Source organism: Gorilla gorilla, chromosome 1 (genome assembly GCF_029281585.2).
Source record: "Gorilla gorilla gorilla isolate KB3781 chromosome 1, NHGRI_mGorGor1-v2.1_pri, whole genome shotgun sequence".
NCBI lineage: Eukaryota > Metazoa > Chordata > Mammalia > Primates > Hominidae > Gorilla > Gorilla gorilla.
Window position 1 is genome coordinate 77,136,943 of NC_073224.2, and position 27,487 is coordinate 77,164,429.

General features: G+C 36.0%; 1 protein-coding gene across 17 annotated transcripts in view; it reads right to left on the minus strand.

Moving 5' to 3' along the window:
* TDRD5 (tudor domain containing 5) overlaps positions 1-27,487 on the minus strand; it is a 99,892-nt gene that overhangs the window by 19,030 nt on the left and 53,375 nt on the right. For 7 of the 17 annotated variants that reach the window (XM_055366869.2, XM_055366885.2, XM_055366838.2 and 4 more), the window contains 6 exons: positions 21,565-21,765; positions 20,426-20,584; positions 18,261-18,422; positions 10,350-10,532; positions 9,145-9,288; positions 3,235-3,445 (listed from right to left, as the gene is read on the minus strand). In XM_055366869.2, coding sequence (XP_055222844.2) covers positions 3,235-3,445; positions 9,145-9,288; positions 10,350-10,532; positions 18,261-18,422; positions 20,426-20,584; positions 21,565-21,765 — 1,060 coding nt within the window. The remainder of the gene's footprint in view (positions 1-3,234; positions 3,446-9,144; positions 9,289-10,349; positions 10,533-18,260; positions 18,423-20,425; positions 20,585-21,564; positions 21,766-27,487) is intronic. The other 10 variants (XM_004027982.5, XM_055366890.2, XM_055366876.2 and 7 more) reach the window with 3 other exon arrangements.

Consider the following 27,487-nt stretch of genomic DNA (forward strand, 5'->3'; position numbering starts at 1 on the left):
AAACAAACATAAATAAATGGGACTTAATTAAACGAAAAAGCTTCTGTACAGCAAAAGAAATAATTAGCAGAGTTAACAAGACAACCCACAGAATGGGAGAAAATCTTCACAATCTATACATCCAACAAAGGACTAATATCCAAAAATCTACAAAGAACTCAGCAAGAAAAAATGAAACAATCCCATTAAAAGTGGGCTAAGGACTTGAATAGACAATTCCCAAAAGAAGATATACAAATGGTCAACAAGCATATGGAAAAATGCTCAACATCACTAATTATCAGGGAAATGCAAATTAAAACCACAATGTGATACCACCTCACTTCTGCAAGAATACCCATAATCAAAAAAATCAAAAAATAATAGATGTTGGCATGCATGTGGTGGAAAGGGAATGCTTTTATGCTATTGGTGAGAATATAAACTATTACAACCACTATGAAAAACAGTGTGGAGATTCCTTAAAGAGCTAAGATCTACCATTTGATCCAGCAATCCCACTACTAGGTATCTACCTAGAGGAAAAGAAGTCATTATACGAAAAAGATACTTGCACACACATTTATAGCAGCACAATTTGTAATGGTAAAAACATGGAACCACCTCAAATGCCCATCAATCAATGAGTGGATAAAGAAAATGTGAGATACACACACACACACACACACACACACACACACACACACCCCATGGAATATTTCTCAGCCATAAAAAGGAACGAAATAATGGCATATGCAGCAACCTGGATGGAATTCGAGACTATTATTCTAAGTGAAGTAATTCAGGAATGGAAAACCAAATATCGTATGTTCTCAGTCACAGGTAGGAGCTAAGCTATGAGGACGCAAAGGCATAAAAATGATACATTGGACTTTGGGGACTCAAGAGAAAGGGTGGGGGGTTTCGAGGGATAAAAAACTACACATTGGGTACAGTGTATACACTCAGGTGATGAGTGCACCGAAATCTCAGAAATCATCACTAAAGAACTTTCAAGTAACCAAACACCACCTGTTCCCCAAAAACCTATCGAAGTAAAAAAATTTTTTAAATTTTAAAAATCATATAATTTGTCCTAGGTTTTTACAAAATATTTTATGAAAATTATACATAAGAAGTACAGTATAACTGAACAACTTACATTCTAATGAAAACTTTGTTGCAAAACAAAAAATGTAGTATGTGGATAGACTTAATATTGTTAAGATGAGAATTCTCCTCAAATTGATCTACAAACTTAAATTTAAAAAATCAGATCAAAATCTTAGCAGGCTTTGTGTAGACACTGACAAGCTAATTCTAAAATTTATGTGAAAATCAAAGGACCTATAATAGCAAAACAACTTGAGAAAAAGAAAGTTGGAGGACTAACATTATGTGATTTTAAGACTTATTATAAAGCCATGGTAATTAAGATAGTAGTACAAAAACAGACATATAGACCAAGAGGACAAAATGGAAATTTTAGAAACAGATCCTCACAAATACAGCCTATTGACTTTTGGCAAAGGTGTCAAGGCAATTTACTGGAGATAGTCTTTTCAACAAATGGTGCTGGAACAAATGGACATTCAGATGCAAACAAAATAAACATTGATCCTCACATCATACCCTATACAAATATTAACTTGAATTGGATCTCAGACTTAAAACTACAAAAATTTTATAAGAAAATGTAGGAGAAAATCTTAGTTATTTGAGTTAAAGATTTCTAAACAAGATACACAAAGCTCAAATTGTAAAGAGAAAAAAATCAATAAACTGGACTTGAAAACTTTTGCTCTTCCAAAGACACTAAAAGGCAAGCCACAGACTGGAGGAATATTTATACCTGACAAAGAATGTGTATACAGAACAAAGAACTTCTACAAGTAGGTAAGAAGATAACCCAATTTAAAAAGTAAATAAATACTTGAACAGGCACTTAGCTAAAGAAGATATATGAATGGCAAATAAGCACACAAAAAAGATGGTGAACATCGTGGTAAACAGGAAAATGCAAATTAAAACTACAATAATATACCACTACATACCCAACAGACTGGCAAAATTTAAAAAGATCGACAATAACATCTACTGGCAAGGATGTGGAGTGCTTGGAACTTTTATTCCTTGCTGGTGGGACTGCAAATTGGTGCAATCACTTTAGAAAACATTTTGGCAGTTTCTAAAAAGTTAAACATGCAGTTACTGTATGACCTAGCAAATCTACTCCTATGTGTGTGTACATATATAAATTTTTTTTTTTGAGACGGAGTCTCACTCTGTCACCCAGGCTGGAGTGTAGTGGCACGATCTCGGCTCACTGCAACCTCTGCCGCCTGGGTTCAAGCAATTCTCCTGCCTCAGCCTCCCCCAAGTAGCTGGGATTACAGGCTCCTGACACTGTGTCTGGCTAATTTTTGTATTTTTAGTACAGATGGGGTTTCATCATCTTGGCCAGGCTGGTCTTGAACTCCTGACCTCGTGATCCACCCGCCGCAGCCTCCCAAAGTGCTGGGATTACAGGCGTGAGCCATCGTGCCCAGCCTCTTATGTATATCTTTAATAGAAATAAAAACATATGTCTACAGAAAAAGCTATGTGCAAATGTTCATAGCAGCTTTATTCATAATGGTCAAATTCTGGAAACAACATAGGTGTCCATTAACTGGTAAACAGGTAAATTGTGGTATATCCATGTAACTGAATACTATTCAGCAAATAAATAGGAGCAACTTTTTGATACTGGCACAACATAAACGAAACTCTAAAATATTACCGTAAGTGAAAGAAGCCAGCCAGACATAAAAACTACATATAATTCCATTTATATGAAATTCTAGAAAAGGGAAAGTGACATGCCAGAGGCAAGTAGGCAATGGGACTGACTGCAAAGGGGCACAAGGAAACTTTTCAGGCTGATGGAAATGTTATCATGATTATGGCTGTGATGACAAGACTATCAATTTGTCGAAACTCAAAGAAGTATACACTTGACAACCAGCAAATTTTACTCTATATAAATGAGACGCCCCACCCCTCCGGTAAAAAAACAAAAGTGCAGAAAAAAAGAAGAGTGGCAAAGTTAAAGGAACAATTGAGCCCAAACATAAAACAAGGACTTAACACAAATGCTAAGGTCAGTAATGTTTCAAGGTATATTTTGCAAGGGATAAATGAAGGTTTTTTTAGCAACATGGCAAACCATCATGTTTGTCAACTGTGAGCATGCACAAGTACACACAAACATACCAGAACCAGAGGGCTTTTCTGCAGAATCATCCACTGCAGTTGTTGAACAGGGTGCTGCTGTGGAAAGCTGAATTTGCTTTGGCTGAGTCTGACTGTTGTTGGGTTCAGACTGGCTCCCATCTGCTGACTGCTCTGACTGGGTAAGAGAGGTACAGAATTCTTCCAATTTGGGCAGTGTGGAAGAATCTGAAGAACCATTTATGTCTAGTTGCTGCAGAATGGGAAAAATGGGGCAAAAGCATAAAAAATGTTAGTATAAGAAGAATTAAGCCCTATTTCCTTACTTATAAGCAAAATACAAATATTTCCATATTATAATACATAAATAAAACTACTCACTGTCAAGAACCTAGATACTCTCAGCCGGGCGCGGTGGCTCACGCCTCTAATCCTAGCACTTTGGGAGGCCGAGGCAGGCGGATCACGAGGTCAGGAGATCGAGACCATCCTGGCCAACATGGTGAAACCCCGTCTCTACTAAAAATACAAAAAAAATTAGCTGGGCATGGTGGCGGGCACCTGTAGTCCCAGCTACTCAGGAAGCTGAGGCAGGAGAATGGCGTGAACCTGGGAGGTGCAGGTTGCAGTGAGCCGAGGTTGCGCCACCGCACTCCAGCCCGGGCAACAGAGCGAGACTCCATCACACACACACACACACACACAAAAGAACCTAGATACTCTCTAGAAAAAGCAAGTCCTTCTCTATCCTAATGAACATAAATTCAATTCAAGAAACATTTACGGAACACATCCCATAAGCAAACAGGGCACTGAGTGCTACCATACACAGGCTGGGAAAGAGGGGCAGGGCACGAGAGAAGTGATGTTCACTGAGCACCCTGTGTCGGGCACAGTGCTAGGTTATCTGCATGTGTTTCTTCATTTGAACATCAGAACAGGTGTCCTAGGTAGGTGATACTACGTCTTCTTTCACTTAGCATAATGCTTTTACAGAGTGGTTAAGTTATCCAATGTCCATCAGTAAATGGCAGGGTGCAGATTTGAACTTAGGCCAGTCTATGTTCTCTGTGCTCTACCACACCACCTCCCAGTCAGACAGGATCCCTGTCCCTAAGGAGCACTCAGTCCTCAGTCAGGGAAACTGTGTGCGCAGCTAGCCATGAAAGGAGGCAAGAGCTGCATGCTCCTCAGAAGGGACAAAAAGGCCAGGGTTTGAGAGAAAAAGATGAACTTCCAAACTGAGATTGAACTTGAGCTTAAATGAAGGGAGTGCCAAATTTTAACCATTATGAATTAGACCCCATTTCCTACCATACAGTCATTCCTGAAGTAAGCGTACTCTATGGTCATTTAATAGCATTGATCTTTGGTGATGTCAACTGGCATTAACATGAGTAAAGAGGACCCCATCAGACCAAGCTGTAACAAGCTGAACTAAGTGGTTTATCGTCTGGGATCTGCCTAGAGCAAACTGAAACAATAATTGTACAAACAGATGTAGGCTTGTTTTTCTGGCTCATATGCATCACACATTTAATATCAGCAAATGTTCCTTCTGTGGCAAAAATCTATAGCTGCTCACTTCCAAAGATGGCTGGCATGAATGTGGCTTATATAATTATATAATATATAAATGCCTGTGTGTATAACCTTTCTTGGTTGCAAAAAAGAAATTCTAAAACTCCAGATAGCTATACCGGGCCATACAAGATGTTATTTCAGGAAACCAAAGACCTGGACTCAAATTTTTGCATAGTTTATGCAATTCACATGTATACTTGAGCTACCTTTTAAGTTTATCTTCATTTAAAATGAGGCTGAGAATGAGTGAATTCTTTCAATAAGCTGCAATAATAAGTAAATCAATATTTATTAATATCAAATTTTTTAAGCTGGGGAGATTACTAGTTCAAATCAGTCTTCACAGGTGGACAAGCTCAGGGCACAAAAGGTAACTTGTTTAAACTTGCTAGTCAGTGGTAAAGACTAGGCCCTAGATTATAGCACTCACAGACCAGTGCTTTTTACATTATGCCCTACTGCCTATGTTTAGCTGTTTAATAGATAATATACAGAAACATTTTTAAAAAGCTGTATCTTCTTTCTTGACAAATATGATTTAAGAAAGATGCACAGTTGACACATATTTAAATGCATCCTGATAGCTTTCACTCTGAATTTCACTTTAAATTTGTATGACATTTGAAAGCAAGTATGTGTAGTAAATTTAAGCAATTAGTTGAAAATAAGTCTTCCCCTTCTAACAGTAACCTAGAGCCTTACTACTCAAAAGTGGTGTTCACTCATCAGCAGCATCAGCATTAGTTGGAAGCTTGCTAGACATGAAGAGCTTTGGTCCCTACCCCAGATATGCTGGATAAGAATCTGCATTTTAACAAGATTCCCAGGTGACCTGTATACACATTATAGTCTGAGAAGCACTGCTCTACCAGATTTATTCTGTAGTTATAAATGACTGACTCCCTCACAGTTGTTTGGAAATACACCAAGATGGAATTACAGGTTAGTCTCAACAAACATGTTCATGATTTATGAAACATGAACAAATGCCCCAAATCACTACACATCCACTAGAATGGCTATAATAAAAAAGACATGATTACAATTGTTGGCAAGAACAGCAAGTGTTGACATGGACAAACTGGAGTACTCTTAAATTGTTGGTAGGAATGTAAAATGGCACCACTGCTCTGGAAAATATCCTGGTAGTTCCTCAAAATGTTAAACATAGGGTTGCCATGTGCTTATCTAGTTACATACTAAGATAAATGAAAACATGGCAAGGAGTAAGAAAACGGCATAGGGCAGAACTCTGGGAGACACCACAGGGAGCAAGCCTACAAATTACGTCGGGAGGTAGGAGGAAAAAAGATCATGGCATCACAAAACCCAAAGGAAGATTATGTTTCAAGAAGGAACGCAAGATTACTTTCAAATATTGCTGAGCAATCAGGTACTGTAAGGTTAAAACATGCCAACCTAATTTAGCAACATGGGAATAGATGGTGACCTGAAGGATAATCACTGTAGAATTGTTTAAAGTCACATGAAATCTTAAAAATAGATATTCATCAGAACTATTTAAATCAGTGTGGCATATCCATACTCTGCAGGAGTTTAAAGCAATGAGGTAGGTTTGTAAGTACTGAAATGGAAAGGTGCTTAACAGTATGTGTATTATGTTCTCATGTATGTGTTTAGTTTCTAGGAAGGATACACAAGAAACTGCTTATGATGGGAGCTGGATTAGAAGAGGCAAGGATATCTTATTTCCGTAACTTTCAGAACTACTTGAATTTTAAAATCCTGCATATGTAGTACTTTCATAATTTTCAAAGGCAAAACATGTTTGTCTACATAGGGGATGAAAAACAAGTGTGGTAGCTAGAGAGGACTTTGGGATTAAAAAAATTTGGAATGTTTAAATTTTGTTTAGACGGAAGGTACACTAACATGTTTAAATGCTTATGAGAACACTCCAGTAGAAAGAGGTTGAAGATACAGACAGCAGGAGAGGACTGGATCCTAAGCATACTTCCAGTCCCAAGCCTTTTGAATAAGGGATATTCAACCTGCATGGTAAGTACAGGTTGCTTTAGAATAGGAATAGAAAAAGGGGTAGAAAAAGAAAACTTTCTTAAGAAATATACCTTAAGAAGTTCATTATGATACAGTAAAGCTTTTACCTTGGTAACTTCTCTTCGTGGGGTATAAATTAATAGTATAAAACTACATGACAGAAAAAGTTTGAGGACTCAGATTTCCTGACTTCAAAACTTATTAAATAGCTAGAGTAATCAAGACAATGTGACGCTGGTATAGGAACAGACACATAGAGAATAGGATTAAGAATCCAGAAATAAACCCTATCTTTATGTCAGCTGATTTTCAATAAGGATGCCAAGACAATTCATGGGGAAAGAATCATCGTTTCAACAACTAGTGCTGGTACAGCTGAATGTCTACATGCAAAAGAATAAAGATGGACTCTATCTCATACCATAACAAATTAACTCAAAATGGATCAAAGACCTAAATGTAAGAGCTAAAATTATAAAATGCTTAGGTGAAACACAAGTGTAAATCTTTGTAACTTTGGGTCAGACAATGGCTTATTAGGGGAGACCAAGAGCTCAAGCAACCAAATAAAAAAATCGATTGGATTTTATTAAAAAAAAAAAACTTTTGTGCTGCAATGGACACCATTAAGTGAAAAAGAAAAACAGAAGAGTAGAAAATTTGAAAATAATATATCTCATAAGGGACTTGTAATATATTTTCTTATATCTGAATAACAAGACAACCTACTTTTAAAATGGGCAAAGGATCTGAATATCTTGTCAGAGAAGATAAATCACCAATAAGCACATGAAAAGACACCCAACATCATTAGCCATCAGGGATATGGAAAGAAAAACCTTCATATCCACTAGCATGGCCATAATCAAAAGAACAGGCAGTAAGTGTTGGTGAAGATATGGAGAACTGGAACCCTCATACACTGCTGGGGGGTACATAAAATGTTGCAGCCACTTTTAATAACAGTATGCCAATTCCACAAAATGTTAAAAGCAGAATTACCATACGATCCAGAAACTCCACTCCTAGTTATATATCTAAGAAAAACTAAAACATGTTCACACAAAACCTTGTACTTGAACATTCTTAGCAGCATAATAGCCAAAATGTGAAAGCAGCCCAAATTCCCACCAACTGATGAATGGATAAATAAGATGTGGTATATCATAGAAGGGAATATTATTCAGCCATAGAAAGGAATGAAGTACTGGTTCATACTACAACAAGGATGAATTTTGAAGACATTATTAATGCTAGGTGAAAGAAGACAATCACAGAAAACCACATACTGTGTGCCATTTAACAGACAAATCTGTAGAGACAGAAAGCAGATTAGTAAGTAGCTGCCTAAGGCTGTGAGAGGACAGGGAAGGAGTATGACTGCTAATGGTCATGGGTGGTTTTTTTTGAGAGGGTGATGAAAATATTCTAAAATAGACTGTAGTGATAGCTGCACAGCTGTGTATCCTAAAAACATTGAACTGTGCACTTTAAATAGTGAATTATAATGGTGTATCAATTATATTCCAATAAAGCTGTATTTAAAAAAAAAGACAAGAGAAACAAAATATAAAAGCCTACTTTATCCTGAAACTAAATTCATGCATTAAGTAAGCTACATTTCTGGAAGAGACCATTCTATGAAATACAGAATGACTTTATCATTCTCATACAAAAGTAACCACAGTCTGAAGGAAATGTGTCACTTAGAAGGTTCATCTTCCCCAGATCTGCTTTTGAACAAGTCTTCTAGACTTAAGCTCTTTATTTTCAATGTAACACACCAAAGTAAAGAGGCCTGGCAGCCAAATTTCATGATTCACAGAAATTGTCCTGCTGCTTTCAGGATGCTCGTAATATATTCAGGAAACCTGAAACAAATAGATTCTATGCCAGGATTACTGCTTTCTGCCAAAGCAATGTGAATGAAGAAACTAGTCTAGACTATGCGACAAATATAGAGCTTAAAATTATGACTAAGTTACAGGAAAATCCCAATTTTCTGTATCTCTAAGAGAGGTTTAATTATTTTTAAAATTCTAGGCTCAGGATTCTCTTCTGAAGCAATAAGTAATTATGTTTTCATTTTAAAATCAACATATATTTTATGTATATGTATTCTACAACTGCTGAGAGAGGTCATTAACCACAAGTATTCTGGGGTGCAAATCCACTCATAACTCTAGTACAAAGCCCAAAAAGTCAAATTTATCATCAACAGTAACAGCTACAGCAAGCTGTTAAGAGATAGGCAATATCAAAATATGTAAATTGAGACAATTTTGCTTTCTAAAAATGAAAGGACTTCCTTATGCAAACCTGTCCCAATAACCTGCATTAGACATTTACCTTTTGAGTCCTGTTTGTGCCAGTATTTTTTTCCTGAGCACCCAGTACTTCTGGCTTATGAACTTCTACTTTCGTTCCATTTACAAGGCCTGAAGGCTGCCAAGAATCATCCCATGTATTTTTAGGGGTAGAAAAACACCAGTCCTATAATGAAAAAATGGCAACAACAGACTGAGATAAAGTGCAACATGACCCAAAAAGAGGATAACTTGGACAAGATAAATGCAAGAAAGCAATACATATTTTTAAAAAAGGTATTTATTAACTTTCTATATCAGTGTGACTTTCCTCCTTGCTTTATTGGTCCATACCCAGTATCTTGAACTCTGAACACATGGATCTCAAAAATAAATACAACTCTGTTTGTAGTCTTTTCTTTAATATCTTTTTCATGGCTAGATGATTTTTTTCATGATCACCTAGTACTTAAATAGCACAAACATGAAGGAGCAACATAATTTCAGGTACTTATTCTTATAGCCAGTGGAAAATAAATTTTAAATATATATAGTTAGGCCTAATATTAGCAAATATGCTGACTCCAGAAATCCAGGGGTTATATTACAAGGCTAAAGCAACAAAAGTAGAATTAGAGAAAATGGTTTCTTTCATTTATTTATAGATCCTAAGGGCCTTGACTAGGGGCCAATGATAAAACAAAAATCACAATGATTAAAAGGGCAGATATGCAAAAATTGGCCTATGGTTTATTGTCCCATGATGAATCCTCTGTCCCACTACATGTCACTGCCATTTTTTAAAATCATGTATTCTTTGAATTATGGCCTGATAAATACTTTTGAATTCCAGAATATATAGCTTTCTTGGACCTAGACAATTAAATTTAAATTTCCTGTTCTCAGTACTGATTTGCTTTCTTTTCCTATTTTTTTTTAGATAGGGTCTTACTCTGTCACCCAAGCTGGTGGAATGTAGTGGCATGGTCTTGGCTCATTGCAACCTCCAGCTCCCAGGCTCAAGCACTGATCCTCCTACCTCAACCTCCCAAGTAGCTGGGAGAGCAAGTGCACACCACCACACCTAGCTATTTTTAGTAGAGACAGGGTCTCACCATGTTGCCCAGGCTGGTCATGAACTCCTGAGCTCAAGTGATCCACCCACCTTGGCCTCCCAAACTGCTAGGATTACAGGCTTGAGCCGCAGTGCCCGGCCTGATTTGCTTTCTATTTTTCCAAGGATCTAACCTTCTGTGGCATTTCTTTACATGATGAATACTGATTCTTTCCACCAAGGCTTGCAGTAAATAGATGGGAGGCAGCATCACCTCCTTTTCCCATCTTAGCCTGTAGAGGTAACCAGTTCTCATCCCAAATATCATCACCTATGGTCACTGACTCCAGGCATGGCATTCCAGTGGGGATCTCATCCTAAAATGTAACAGAAGACAAAGAAAAACTATCATTTATAGTTCCTATATGAGCACATAAAATTTAGGTTTTATAGTTTTTTCCTGACTCCAGGTAAAGATGACAGTTTGAATCCACAATTTATTAATTTCCCTTCTGAAATGCCACCAAAATAATAAAGAGATTTAGGATATATTCTTTATAGTCAAAGAGAACAGAAGAGGAGAAAGCACCACCTACTTTCTGGGTACAGGAAAGCAGACAAGTGACAACCGATTAAGCAGTCCTGAGAAAGTGGAATCCTGAGCTTGTAGTGAAAAAATTGAGACGCAACCCAAATCTATACAATATATAACTCAAAAACTCAGAAATTTGTACTAAAAGGTTTTTGGAATTGAGGGGGTAAAATGGGAATGAAAACAAGCACACTGGCTGAAAGTCTGTGTAAGCAGGACTTAGATCTCCAGATACTCTCCCCTATTCCAAGGACTCAGGCAACTACATCTCCTCTATCTGTCAGAAGACCAGAAATATTCTGGAGGGTAAAACTGAGGATGGAGCAATCATAATAAAAAATTATTAAGGAATCAAATGAAAGTTTTTATAATGAATATTGAGATCCCTGGCTGTCTTTTCAATAGCAGAACAGAAATGAAAGAATGCATGAACTTGAAGACAGATCCCTAGAAATGATCAAATCTAAACAAAAGAGAAAAAAAGATTGGGGGGAAAAAAACAAAAAAAACAACCAAACAAAAAACCCAAAACAGAGCCTCAGGGACTGTGGAACAATACCAAAAGATATAACATTTGTGTCATCAGAGTCTCACAAGGAGAACAGAAAGAATATAATGCAGAAAAATAATTTGAAGAAATATGGCTGAAAACATCCAAAATTTGGTGAAAGACATAAATCTACAGATTCAAGAAGTTCACCAAAACCCAAACTGGATAAACCTAAAGAAATCCATGCCTAGACAGGTTCTACTCAAGTTGCTGAAAACTAAAGACAAAGAACTATCTTGAATGTAGCCAAAGAAAAATAACACATTACTTATAAAGGAAGAACAATTTCAATTACTGTGGATTTTGCATCAGAAACCATGAAGGGCAGAAAGGAGAAGAATGAAACTGTTAAAGTGCTAAAAGAGAAGAAATGGGAACCCAGGTTTCTATATACAGCCAAAATATCCTTCAAGAATGAAGTAATAAATATATTCTCAATAAAGAAAACAGAATTCATGGTCAGCATACCTACTCAAAAATAATTGTTAAAGGAAGTTCTTTGGACAGAAAGGGGATATCAGAAAGAAACTTGGAATATCAGAAAAAGAAAGACCAACAGAAATGATAAATATCTGGGTATATATAATAACTATTTTCTTGAACTTTTAAAGAATATTCTTGAAGATGGAAAGCAAAAACTAACATCATAAATTGTATGTAGGTGTAATATATAAGACAAGGATGGCATAAAGGAAAAAGGAAGGGGTAAAAAGATCTAAATAGTAGGGTAAGACACTGACATTCCAAAGTGGTAAAATGCTGACTAAGTACATTGTAAAAGTCAAGAATGACAACTGTAATTCCTAAAGCAACCACTAAAAACACTATACACATAGATATAATAAAAACACAGTACTTTGGGAAGCCAAGGTGGGCGGATCATGAGGTCAGGAGATTGAGACCATCCTGGATAACACGGTGAAACCCCGTCTCTACTGAAAATAAAAAAAAAAATTAGCCAGTCGTGCTGGTGGGTGCCTGTAGTCCCAGCTACTCGGGAGGCTGAGGCAGGAGAATGGCGTGAACCTGAGAGGCGGAGCTTGCAGTGAGCCGAGATTGTGCCACTGCACTCCAGCCTGGGCAACAGAGCAAGACTCTGTCTCAAAAAAAAAAAAAAAAAACCATAGTAGATAAAATGGAATACTAAAAAATGTTCAAATAACCTAAGAGAAGGCAAGAAAGAGGAGGCAGATGAATGAAAATCAGGGGAACAAACAGAAAAATAAAACGGCAGATCTAAAATAAAAACTATATATAATCACATTAAACATAAATGGTCTAAACCATACTAATTAAAATTCAGATTGTCAGAGTGGATTAAAAAATAATCAAACAAGGCCGAGCACAGTGGCTCATGCTTGTAATCCCAGCACTTTGGGAGGCCAAGGTGGGCAGATCATCTGAGGTCGGGAGTTCAAGACCAGCCTGACCAACATGGAGAAATCCCATCTCTATTAAAAATACAAAATTAGCCGGGCATGGGGCACACACCTGTAATCCCAACTACTCAGGAGGCTGAGGCAGGAGAATTGCTTGAACCCGAGAGGTGGAGGTTGTGGTGAGCCGAGATCATGCCATTGCACTCCAGCCTGGGAAACAAGAGCAAAACTCCGTCTCAAAAAAATAAAAAAAATAAATAAATAAATAATCAAACTATATGCTGTCTCAAGAAACTTACTTCAAATATAATGACACAGGTAGGTTAGAAGGATGGAAAAAAATATACCAGGCAAGCGCACACACACACGCAGACACACACACACACACACACACACACACACGAAAACTGGAATGGCTATACTGATATCAGATTATGTAGACTTCAGTGCAAAAAAAGTAATTGTGAATAAAGACATTTCATAATGATAAAAGGGTCAATTCACCAAGACATGTAAGAATCCTAAATGGATAACACCTAACAACAGAGCTTCAAAATGCACAACAGAAAAACTGACAGAATGAAAGGAGAAATAGACAAAATCCAAGATTACAGTTACAGACTTCAGTGTTCTTCTCAGTAATCAACAAAATCGGTAGATAGCAAGGATCAGAAGAACTGAACAATACCACCAATCAATTGGATCTGACATTTACAGAAACTCCACCCAGCAACAGAATACATGTTTTTTTCAAAGACACATGGACATTTACCAAGCTAGACCACATCCTGTGTTGACAAAACAAACCTTAACAAATTTAAAGAACTGAAATCATACTAAGTGTGTTCTAAGACCATACTATACTGGAAAGAAGTAAGAGAAAGTTAACATGAAAATTTCCAAACACTTGGAAATTAAACAACACGCTTCCAAATAATTCATGGGTCAAAGATAATATCTCAAAATAAACTATAAAATATTTGAACTGAATGAAAATGAAAATACAATATGTTCAAATTTGTGAAATGCAGCTAAAGTGATATGTAGAGACTCATAGCATCAATGCTTATATTAGAAAAGAAAGGTCTCAAATCAATAAAGTAAACTTCCATCTTAAAGAAATAGAAAAAGAAAGCAAAAATAAACCCAAAGAAAATAAAAGAAAGAAATCAACGAACTTGAAAACAGAAAGACAAGAGATAAAACCAGTGACACCAAAAGCTTATTCTCTAGGAATGGGAAGTTCAATAAAATGGATAAATCTCTAGTAAGACTAATGAAAAGGGGAGAAGACAAACTGCCAATATCAGGAATGTAATAGGAGATTATCATTGCAGACCCTGCAGATAACAAAAGGATAATAAGGGAATACTATAAACAATGTTATACATATAGTTGACAACTTAGATGAAGTGAACCAATTCCTCATTTGATAACTTAAATGAGTCACTTCCTCAAAAACCACAAAATACCAAGACTAAGATAAAACAGCTGATTTGAATAATCCTATATCTACTAAAGCAATTGATTTTATAATTTAAATTCTTCTGGAAAAAAGTCTCCAGGCCCAGATAGTTTTATAAGGTAATACCAACATTTTAAAAATTAACTTCTCTCCCTGAAAAATAACCTGATTTTATGTAACCTTTTCCAGAAAATAGATGAGCAAATACTTCCAACTCATTTTATTAGGACAGTATCACCCTGTACAAAGTGTACATCAATAAACAAATAAAGAAAACGTGGTATATATACACAATGTAACAATACTCAACCTTTAAAAAGAAGGAAATCTTGTAATTTGTGACAAAATGGATGAACAAGGAGGACATTATGTTACATGAAAGAAGCCAGATACAGAAAGAGGAATAACACATGATCTCACTTACACGTGGAATCTAAAAAAGCAGAGTGAAATAGTAGTTACCAGAGGCTAGGAGGTGGAGGGATTGGGCAGATGTTGGTCAAAGGACACAAAATTTCAGTAGACAGGAGGAGTAAGTTCAAGAGATCTGCTATACATCTTGGTAACTACAGTTAATAGTGACATATTGTATACTTAAAAATTGCCAGAAGAGTAGATTTTAAGTGTTTTCACCACAAAAAAATAACAAATATGTGAGGTAATGCATATGCTAAATAGCTTGACTTATACACACTACAGTGTATACATATACTGAAACATGTTGTACACCATATATGCAATTTTACTTAATTAAAAAAACTAAGAAAATAAAGATCCACATAAACAACAAAAATAAATAAAAAGGAAATACAATTCTACATAATCTTTCCCAGAAAACAGCAAAGCGGGCAATATATTCAGATTTATTTTATGAGGCTAGGATTATCCAGTATAAAAACCAAAGACAATACAAGAAAACTGCAGACCAATATCTCATGAAAACAGATATCCATTTGCATGTACTAATGCAGACAACATCACTGATACAGAAAATTACAAAAGAAACCAACAAAACACCCCCTAGAATGGATAAGTGAAGTTAGGTAGTTCAAAAAAACACCAATTTCTATATACTAGCAATTAAAATACAAAAACTGGGGAAAACATTTATAATAGCTCTCAAAATAAGTGAAATACTTAGGTATAAAATTAACAGAACATGTACAGATCCTGTATACTGAAAATTATAACACTGTTGAAGAAATAAAAGAAAACCTAAATAAATGGGGAGATACACCATGTTCATGGACTAAAGCATCAACTTTCCTCAAAATTATCTATATATATAACACAACTCCAATCAAAATCTCAGGTATAGATAAGCTGATTCTAAAATTTACAAGGAAAGAAAAAGGAACCAAAATACTAAAAACAATTTTGAAAAAGTATAAAATAGGAGGAATCATACTACCTGATTTTTTCTTTTTCTTGAGACAGAGTTTCGCTCTTGTTGTCCAGGCTGGAGTGCAATGGTGTGATCCCAGCTCACTGCAACCTCCCTCTGCCTTCCAGGTTCAAGCAATTCTCCTGTCTCAGTCTCCTAAGTACCTGGGATTACAGGTGCCCACCACCACACTTGGCTAGTTTTTGTATTGTTTAGTAGAGATAGGGTTTTGCCATGTTGGCCAGGCTGGTCCTGAACTCCAGACCTCAGGTAATCCACCCACCTCGGCCTCCCAAAGTGCTAGGATTATAGGCATGAGCCACTGCGCCCAGCCCATACTACCTGATTTTAAGAGGTACTATGTAAGGCTACAGTAATCAAGACAATGTGGTAGTGATGAAGAGACAAACATATAGGTCACTGGAGAAGAATATAGAGTCTAGAAATAGACTTACAGAAATATAGACAATTGATTTTTGATAAGGCTTCAAAGACAATTCAATGGAGATAGGATAGCCTTGTCAACAAAGGATGCTGGATCAATTGGACATCCACATGTAACAAAATGAAACCTAACCTAAATTTCATGCCTTATACTAAAATTAACTCAAGATGTCTTGATACTGGAAACACTGTCCATAACAGAAAACAAGTTGATACGTTAGGTTTTTTCAAAATTAAAAACTTCTGTATGAAAGACACTATCAAGAGAATGAAAAGACAAGCTACAAGTGAGAGAATATTTTTGAAAATCACATTATTTGACAAAGAACTAGTATCCTGAATATATAAAGAACTCTCAAAACTCAAGAGTAAGAAAACAACCCAATCAAAAAAATGGGAAAAAGACTTCAACAGAAATTTCACCAAGAATTGTGTATAGATGACAACTAAGCACATGAAAAGATGTTCAACATCATTAACCACTGGAATTTAAAATCATGCTGTGATACTACTACACACCTATTAAAATGGCTAAAGCAAAATTACTGACAATGTCAAGTGCTGACAAGAAAATGGAGCAACTGGAACTCATATATTGCTGGTGAAAATTCAAAATGGTACAGCCACTCTGGAAAAAAGTTTGACATACACTTATCACATGACCCAGCAATCTTACTCCTGGGTATTTACCGTAGATAAATGAAGCTTATGTTCACACAAAAACCTGTACATGAATATTTATAGCAGCTCTATTCATAAATACCCCAAACTAGAAACAACCCAAATGTCCTTCAATGGGTGAATGGGTATACAAACTGTGGTGTATTTATCCTATAAAATACTATTCAGCAATCGAAAAGAACATATTATTGATACATGCAAGAGCATGGATGAATCTCAAAGGTACAGAACTATATTGAATGAAAGAAGCCAGTCTCCAAAGTTTACATACTATATGATTCTACTTACATGACAGTCCTGAAAAGGTAAAACTAGAGTGACAGAAAACAGACCCCAGACCAGTTGCTAGGGGTTAGGGATGTGGGGAGACTGTGATTACAAAGCAGTAGCGCAAGGGAGTTATTTTAGATGATAGAGCTGTTCTGCATCCCAATTGCAGTGTTGGTTACACAAATCTACACATTTATTAAAGTTGATAGAATAGTACACCAAAACAGTCAATTTTACTATGTGTTAATTTATAAAAGGAAAGAAATATTAACACAAAAAAAAGTTAAACAAGGGAAAAAAAGGTGTAATAGTGTACTATAATACTTGGCCAAGCCGTGAAGAGCATTTACATAGTCACAGTAATGTAAATATTGAATGGTGATCTGATGGAAAGTTTGATATACTATATCAGTAACATGGTAGGGGGAAGGGACAAAAAGGTTATGTTTGTGTGTGGTGGTGGTAAGGCGATGAAAGAGAACTAAGCCCTCATCTTTCACAGCGGGAAATCCACAGATACTTAAAACTGAAAAATCAGGAAATAACAAATAACATGAGGATGTTATTTAATGAAAGAAACAGAAGTAAATTCCAAAAGCAACTAAAAGAGATAAACGTGGTTGCTCTGGGAAACAAGAAATATAGGGGAAGGAGTCATGGGGGATCTTAAGTTTTGTGTACATAAACATTAGATTAAAATAAAAATACATCCTCCAAAAAAGTTGTAAACATTTTTCCCAATGGGTTTTTTGTAATATAATTTCTCAATACTAGTTTCTAGCTACTGTATAATTCTTGAAGACCACCCAAAGTCACAGGATATTAACTAACACATCAAAGCCAGATACCTTTTTTTATGATCAAGGTTATATTGCTACAACTTTAGTCTTGGTTACTATGAACAAATTTTTTTATTTATTTTATTTTATTTTTTTAAGACAGAGTCTCACTGTATCACCCAGGCTGGAGTACAGTGGCACGATCTCAGCTCACTGCCACCTCCACCTCCTGGGATCAGGCATTCTCAAGCCCCAGCCTCCTGAGTAGCTGGGATTACAGGCACATGCCACCATGGCTGGCTAATTTTTTTTGGTACATTTTGTAGAGACAAGGTTTCATCATGTTGACCACGCTGGTCTTGAACTCCTGACCTCAAGTGATCTGCCCACCTCAGCCTCCCAAAGTGCTGGGATTACAGGTGTGAACCATTGCACTTGGCCTAAGAATTTGTAATACTAAAAGCAGTGGGGTTTAAAGAGAGTTTATTCCAGTCCTCTTCACTTATGAATTCAGTGTATTATATTAATTACATATTCAAAGACTATCTTTCTTTCTCCTACCTCATTTTCTTCCTGCAGATCGTTTGGTTCTGGGTTGGACCACTTTGGATCTTCTTCAAAGCTCTTATTACAGGTTTTCAAAGACTCAAATTCAGAATCCTTTAATGGCTCCTTTGACTCAGATTTAAGATGACTTAAAGACTTTTCATCATTAATATCTTGCTAGTAGATATGAAAGAGAATTCCTTTATTTTAAATATTAATGCTGTTTCCAAAATCTACATGCCTATACATTTTGGGGGGAAGTTTTTGCTATGGTTCACACAAATGCTACATTATTTTATAGCTTTATCCATGATCCTAGGTCTTCCCATCCTGCTACTCTAGTTCCGGCCAACGAACATTTATTGAACCCTTATTATGAAATGTCTACAAGACAGCTCTGTGAATACAAAGATGAATGCAACAGATTCCGGCTCTAAAGCAACTAAAAAATGTTGTGGAAAGACCTAGAATCAGTCTTCCAAGTACAACCATCACAAAGATATGACAAAAATATGATTGATAGAAGAGGACATCTGAGAAGATGCAATGAAGAAGATAACACTTAAAAGATGAGTAGGAATTCACAAGGAACTGGGTGTAGAGGTGTAGGTGTGTGTGTAGCATATGGGAGTCTTAATATGTCAAAGTACAGACTAGGGTGGAATAGTAGAGTTTTAAGCCCTTTCTCTTTTGCAGAAAAGATGGTTCTTATTTCATTTCCAGAATAAAACTATGATTATTTGAAGACACCAACAGAGTGATAGGATATTCTAAAAATATTAAAGGTTGAATTCAATTTACTATTTAAGAATGAAGAAATAGAATTCTCCTAGTCCAGTAATAATGACTAAGAAAAATTCAGGCTTTGGAAAGTGTTATGGGCATACAAGCTTCATTAATTTTAACATTAACTAGAAATCTAAAAATCTTTATATTGTTTTGAACATGCAGTAGGAAACATCGGTACATATTTTTCATAATAGGTAATCTCCCAGTAGTCAAAATGGCCTTTATCTTTTCTAATAATTAGTAAATGTCTACTTAAAAAATCATCTCTATAATTTTATTTTAAAAGTCAGATATACAAAACACACCAAACAAAATAATATTTTTACATTTTATTCAAAGAAAATAAAAAGACATTGTATCAATAAAACAAAACATTTTTGGCCCTCAAATTAAACACATCCTGTATCCTTAGCCCAGTATCTGTTGTCGTGAGGAATATAAGACTTGGAGGACATGGTTTATTTGTTCAAGAAATATTAAGTCCTCACTATATGCTTCACTTGCCTTTTACACATTGAGTATCCCTTATCCAAAATGCTTGGGACCAAAAGTGTTTCAGATTTTGGATAATTTTGGATTCTGAAACATTTGCATATACATGAGATATCCTGGGGATAAGACCCAAGTCTAACGTGGAATTCATTTATGCTGCATATATACATTATATGCATAGCTTGAAGGTAATTTTATATAATATTTTAAATAATTTTGTGCATGAAACAAAGTTTGGACTGCATTTTGACTGCAACCTGTCATATGAGGTTAGGTGTGGAAATTTGCACTTGTGATATCATGTCAGGACTCAAAAATTTTGAGATTTTGGAGCATTTCAGGTTTTGGATTTGTGCATTAGAGATGTACAACCTGTCTTTATAATGAAGATATGAAAGTATAAACCTGGTAAGTTGCTGTAAAGATTAAATTAGTTAACACATGTGAATGCTTTAAACAGTGCCTGCCATGTGGTACAAGTTCGATAAATAATGCTGTTGTTCTTATTACTGTGGGCTGGAAAAAGTACATAATAACATTACAATATTATTATTACTGGGAAGGGAGGAGTTGCTGAAAGTTTACAGGGAAAGTAAGAAACGAGAATACCTGAAGAACCTGTGTACTGCAGAGGGAAGAAGAATAGCATTCAGAGTCAGTGTAGTGAAGTCACAACTGCACAAAGGCAGCAATGGAATTTACTATATGAGAGCAATTGTTCAGGAAGAGGCATGACTGAAGCAAACATTTAAGCCAGCAAATAAAGAGACAAATTGTTAAGATCACTGTGCAAAATTTCCAAACTTTCCAAACTTTGGAAAGCCTTGGTTTCTTCATCTAAAAAAATGAGGATTACAGTAATAAAAAGAATTATAATAGTATTTGCAAAAATCTCTTACCAGGTTATGTAACTCACTCTCTTTTGACTGTGGACTTATCTTTCGGTCTTCATTAAAATAGTGCTGCTGGGAAGGATAACCCAGTTCTGTCAAGACAATGTCCTCTGGCCCTCCACTGGATGTCGTGTATAAAGCTAAAGGGTTGAGCTCACTGAAACCCTAAGATTAAAAAAAGAAAAGGGATGGTTTAATTTACATGACCAACAGAAAAAGGGTGAGAAAGCACTTAATAACTTTCAAATGCTATGGAAGTATATTATCTTCCAAATTTTATTTATTTATTTTGAGATGGAGTCTCGCTCTGTTGCCCAGGCTGGAGTGCAGTGGTCCAATCTCGGCTCACTGCAACCTCTGCCTCCCAGGTTCGAGCAATTCTCCTGCCTCAGCCTCCTGAGTAGCTGGGACTACAGGCACGTGCCATCACGCCTGACTAATTTTTTGTATTTTTAGTGGAGACGAGGTTTCACTGTGTTAGCCAGGATGGTCTCGATCTCCTGACCTCGTGATCCACCCACCTTGGCCTCCCAAAGTACTGGGATTACAGGCGTGAGCCACCACGCCCAGCCTATCTTCCAAATTTTAACAGTTAAAAATGTGTCCATTATTGACAGTTTTTGCTAGTTACAAAAATTATCAACATAACAGTGAAACAGATACTATCAATAATTGCAAAATTGGAGTGTTATTCTTCTCTAGGACAGTTTCAGATAACTACTTTTTATTTAATTCTTATTATTATTATTTGAGACAAAGTCTCGCTCTGTTGCCCAGGCTGGAGTGCAGTAGCACCATCTCGGCTCACTGCAACCTCCACCTCCCAGGTTCAAGCAATTCTCTGCCTCAGCCTCCCAAGTAGCTGGGATTACAGGTGACAGCCACCGTGCCTGGCCAGATAACTACTTTTTAAATTAATTATTTAAAACAGAAGTATTCACATTTCAAAGGACAATTAGTCAAATGCAGTTTTTCTGTGGTCATCTGAAAATTAAGAGTGCTCCGCATTAAAAAGCCAGGAATTTTGTGGATGTCTCTAATTGGTTAAAGAATAAACCAAATAAACTCCTTTATTATATTATCTTATACCTTGACGTGGTGAAATTAAACAAAATATATTACAAAATACATCCAGACTGCTCCACCTTAGAAGAGATATTTTCTCGGCATACAATAGCATGGCCCTCTGTTCTCAAGACATGATGGAAATAGACATCTTCGTTTGAGGATGTGTCACACAAAAAAATGTTAAGGATTCCATCTACATATTCATCCACTACCCCCACTAATGGCTTCAAACCGCACAACTTCTGGAACTGCAAAATAGCTTTCGATGTCCAGTGTTCCTGAAATATGATCAAGATATTGGATTCAGGTGATAGATCTAAACATGAATTATAATAACCATATACAACAATGAATTCTGATGAACTAGAGATTTAAGTGGAAATAAAACCATAAAAGTACTAGAATAACACATAGGAGGATATATATGATTTGGGGATGAGAAAAGTCAGAATAAAGGAAAAATGATAAAAAACGTAATTACTGAAAAAATTTAAATAATTATGTGATGTGCAACTTCCATTTTCAGAAATTGTGAGTTAGATTATTAGACCAACCCTCCCATAGAAAACAACTAAAAATTCTAGGTAAAAGAATTATGAAATATATCCAAAAGGCATCAAAGAACTGACAAGCTTGAACAAATTATCAGGCCAAAATTGAAGGGAAAATGGGAACTACTTCTTTTGTCTTAAGGGTACCTGCTAATCCAGGCAATTTGAACTTTTTTTTTTTTTTTTTTTTTTGAGACAGAGTCTTGCTCTGTTGCCCAGGCTGGAGTGCAAAGGCGCGATCTCGGCTCACTGTGACCTCCACCTCTCAGGTTCAAGCGATTCTCCTGCCTCAGCCTCCTGAGTAGCTGGGATTACAGGCGCGTGCCACTACACCCAGCTGATTTCTGTATTTTTAGTAGAGACGGGGTTTCACCATGTTGGCCAGGCTGGTCTTGAGCTCCTGACCTCAGGTGATCCACCTGCCTTGGCCTCCCAAGGTTCTAGGATTACAGGCGTGAGCCACCAGACGGTCTAACAGGACAAACGAGACAGACATCAAAGCCAGGGTGCACCCATGGTGGGGAGTTTACAGGAGAACTTTCCTTCATTAAACTGAGTCCCTAAGGAGATACACTCTCAGGGTAAGGGAGGAAGAAAATAAATTATCCTTCACATAGATTTGCAGCTCAGTTTTCACATTACCAGGGTGGTCTACACATCCTCAAGTTGCTAATTTAAATTAATATGGTTCCAGACTGGTAATATTTCCAGATATCTGGCAGAAGCACATGTAAATCCTCTCTGGAGGTAGGCAACCTCAGCCTTTATTATTCAACCATTCTTACAGTTAATTTTTCAAAGACAACGAGCAGTACATAGGGAAAGATAAAAAACATACAAAGAAACAATGAATCAAAAAAGAACAGAAACAATATAACAAATCCTCAATTTTAGATATTTTAATTTCTAGACAAATTATAAAACAACTAAACTTACTATGCCCAAACAAAAAACCCAAACAAAAACCAGTTTAGCAGAAATTAGCAATCTATAAAAATTGATCTAGCAGAACTAAGAAGTTTTAGAAGGTAAAAACATAATAACCCAAATTAAAAACCTCATAGATTAATTCAGTAACAGATCAGATATAATTAAAGAGTAAATTGGTAAAGTGTGAGGTATTTTGGAAAAAATTTCCCAGAATGCAGCATAGAAAGACAGACAGATGTAAAATACGATAGAAAGGTTAAGAGAAATGGAAGAAAAACTGAGAAGTTTTAACACTTTTAATAATGGTCCCAGAAAAAAAGCAGCAGAAATAAGAAGAATACAAATATAAATATGGGAAATAGGCAATAATTGAAGAGATAATGGTTGGGAATTTGCAAGATTAAAAAAAAGCAACAAACACAAAAGAAGTCTGATGAACCATAAAGTAGCATAAATAATAAATTCACACATAAACACATCACACCAATACTGAAGAACATGAGCGACTAATAGAAAATTTTAAAAACACCTAGAGACAGAAAGGACACTACCTTCAAAGGAACATCTATTAAACTGACAGCTGACTTCTCAGAAAATAAGGGAAACCAGAAGCCAGTAATGATATCTTCAATGTGCTAAAGATACTAACTGCTAACCTAGAATTCTATACTTAGTAAATACATGTTTCTACAATAAGTGAAAAATAAATGATATTTTCAGATAAACACAACTTTGCTACCAGCTGACCCTCATTAAATAAAATCCTAAGGATACACAGTTCAAATGAAGGAAAACGGGTCCTGACGAAGGGTTTGACTGAAGAATGAAGAGCAGAGAAATATGTAATCTAATTTGACATTATTATTTATTTATTTATTTTTTTAGTATTTAATACTCTTTTAATCTTGGTCCATGTCTCATTTAGATAGATAAAATGACTTTCTGCATATTTAAGTTCAACAGTAGGAAGTTTGACTAAAAAACTCCAGAAGATTTTGATTTCTAAGTTTAAAATATTTCTTTTTTTTGTTTTTTTTTTTTCCTCAGGGTGTTTTTTTTTTTTTATTTTTATTATTATACTTAAAGTTTTAGGGTACATGTGCACAATGTGCAGGTTACATATGTATACATGTGCCATGCTGGTGCGCTGCACCCACTAACTCGTCATCTAGCATTAGGTATATCTCCCAATGCTATCCCTCCCCCATCCCCCGACCCCACAACAGTCCCCAGAGTGTGATGTTCCCCTTCCTGTGTCCATGTGTTCTCATTGTTCAATTCCCACCTATGAGTGAGAATATGCAGTGTTTGGTTTTCTGTTCTTGCGATAGTTTACTGAGAACGATGATTTCCAATTTCATCCATGTCCCTACAAAGGACATGAACTCATCATTTTTTATGGCTGCATAGTATTCCATGGTGTATATGTGCCACATTTTCTTAATCCAGTCTATCATTGTTGGACATTTGGGTTGGTTCCAAGTCTTTGCTATTGTGAATAATGCCGCAATAAACATACGTGTGCATGTGTCTTTATAGCAGCATGACTTATAGTCCTTTGGGTATATACCCAGTAGTGGGATGGCTGGGACAAATGGTATTTCTAGTTCTAGATCCCTGAGGAATCGCCACACTGACTTCCACAATGGTTGAACTAGTTTACAGTCCCACCAACAGTGTAAATGTGTACCTATTTCTCCACATCCTCTCCAGCACCTGTTGTTTCCTGACTTTTTAATGATTGCCTTTCTAACTGGTGTGAAATGGTATCTCACTGTGGTTTTGATTTGCATTTCTCTGATGGCCAGTGATGGTGAGCATTTTTTCATGTGTTTTTTGGCTGCATAAATGTCTTCTTTTGAGAAGTGTCTGTTCATGTCCTTTGCCCACTTTTTGATGGGGTTGTTTTTTTCTTGTAAATTTGTTTGAGTTCATTGTAGATTCTGGATATTAGCCCTTTATCAGATGAGTAGGTTGCAAAAATTTTCTCCCATTTTGTAGGCTGCCTGTTCACTCTGATGGTAGTTTCTTTTGCTGTGCAGAAGCTCTTTAATTAGATCCCATTTGTCAATTTTGGCTTTTGCTGCCATTGCTTTTGGTGTTTTAGACATGAAGTCCTTGCCCATGCCTATGTCCTGAATGGTAATGCCTAGGTTTTCTTCTAGGGTTTTTATGGTTTTAGGTCTAACGTTTAAGTCTTTAATCCATCTTGAATTGATTTTTGTATAAGGTGTAAGAAAGGGATCCAGTTTCAGCTTTCTACATATGGCTAGCCAGTTTTCCCAGCACCATTTATTAAATAGGGAATCCTTTCCCCATTGCTTGTTTTTCTCAGGTTTGTCAAAGATCAGATAGTTGTAGATATGCGGCGTTATTTCCGAGGGCTCTGTTCTGTTCCATTGATCTATATATCTGTTTTGGTACCAGTACCATGCTGTTTTGGTTACTGTAGCCTTATAGTATAGTTTGAAGTCAGGTAGTGTGATGCCTCCAGCTTTGTTCTTTTGGCTCAGGATTGACTTGGTGATGAGGGCTCTTTTTTGGTTCCATATGGATTTTAAAGTAGTTTTTTCCAATTCTGTGAAGAAAGTCATTGGTAGCTTGATGGGGATGGCATTGAATCTGTAAATTACCTTGGGCAGTATGGCCATTTTCATGATATTGATTCTTCCTACCAATGAGCATGGAATGTTCTTCTATTTGTTTGTATCCTCTTTTATTTCCTTGAGCAGTGGTTTGTAGTTCTCCTTGAAGAGGTCCTTCACATCCCTTGTATGTTGGATTCCTAGGTATTTTATTCTCTTTGAAGCAATTGTGAATGGAGTTCACTCATGATTTGGCTGTTTGTCTGTTGTTGGTGTATAAGAATGCTTGTGATTTTTGCACATTGATTTTGTATCCTGAGACTTTGCTGAAGTTGCTTATCAGCTTAAGGAGATTTTGGGCTGAGACAATGCGGTTTTCTAGATATACTATCATGTCATCTGCAAACAGGGACAATTTGACTTCCTCTTTTCCTAATTGAATACCCTTTATTTCCTTCTCCTGCCTAATTGCCCTGGCCAGAACTTCCAACACTATGTTGAATAGGAGTGGTGAGAGAGGGCATCCCTGTCTTGTGCCAGTTTTCAAAGGGAATGCTTCCAGTTTTTGCCCATTCAGTATGATATTGGCTGTGGGTCTGTCATAGATAGCTCTTATTATTTTGAGATACATCCCATCAATACCTAATTTATTGAGAGTTTTTAGCATGAAGGTTGTTGAATTTTGTCAAAGGCCTTTTCTGCATCTACTGAGATAATCATGTGGTTTTTGTAAATTGACATTATTTTATGCAATTTCTTGAGGGGTTATAAATAACATTACACAACAAAAACAGGTCAGAAGAGGAGGGTAAAGGAGTTAAAGTGCTCTAATGTCCTTGCATTGTTATGCATGTTGTATTCCTAGAGTAATCACTAAAATAATAGTGTATTTCTTAGTGAATTATTTTAAAGATCTCTTCAAAATAAGGCATGCATGGTGAGAAAAAGAATAGGTAGACCATATAGTATACACAAAATGAAGTGTAAGAGTTAAACCCAGATATTTCAATTATTACAATAAATGTAATCAGCCTAAACATTCTGGGTGAAAGACAAAAGGTCTTAGCCTGGATTTAAAAAATACAACTATATAGTTCATAAAAGACATATCTAAATATAAAGATAGAGAAGGGTTCAAAGTAGAATGACAGTTTAAAAACACACCAGGATAATATTAAATAGAAAATGATAGTTATATTAACATCAGACAAAAGAAGTTTTTTTTTGCATTAGTAGAAATAAAGAGGTTAACTTCATAATGATAAAACATTCAGTCTGCCAGGAAGATATAACAATTTTGGTATTGTATATGTACCTAATAATATAGCCTGAATTGTACACAAAATAAAAACTGATGGAACTATAGGAAGAAATACACAAAAGAATAATTATAGACAAAAGCCACACTTCTTTCAATAATTACAGAAAAGCAATACAGAAAAATCAGAACGAATAAGAGTTTCACACAATAAAGTTGACCTTAAGGACATATATAAAATATTACACACAAGAACTGCAGAATATACACTTTTTAAGAAGACACCACCATTTACAAAAAGTGACACTATACTGGACCATCTAGCAGCCTCCGCATATTTAAACGGCTGACGGATACTATCTAGAGGATGACCTCTGACCACAGTGTATTTAAACTAGAAATCAACTACAAAAGGACAAATTAGAAAAATGTTTATAAACTGAGAAACTTCTAAATAATCCATGAATCAAACAAGAAAGCAAAATATAAATTACAAAATATTTTTAACTGAACAATAATAAAACTACTACACAGTAAAACTTATGAGATCCACCTAAAGGTTAGAAATAACCTAAGCTTGCACATCAAGAAGTTAGGGAAAGAACAGCAAAATAAACCCAAAGAAAGTAGAATTAAGGAAATAGTAAAAATAAGACAGAAATAAACAAAACAGAAA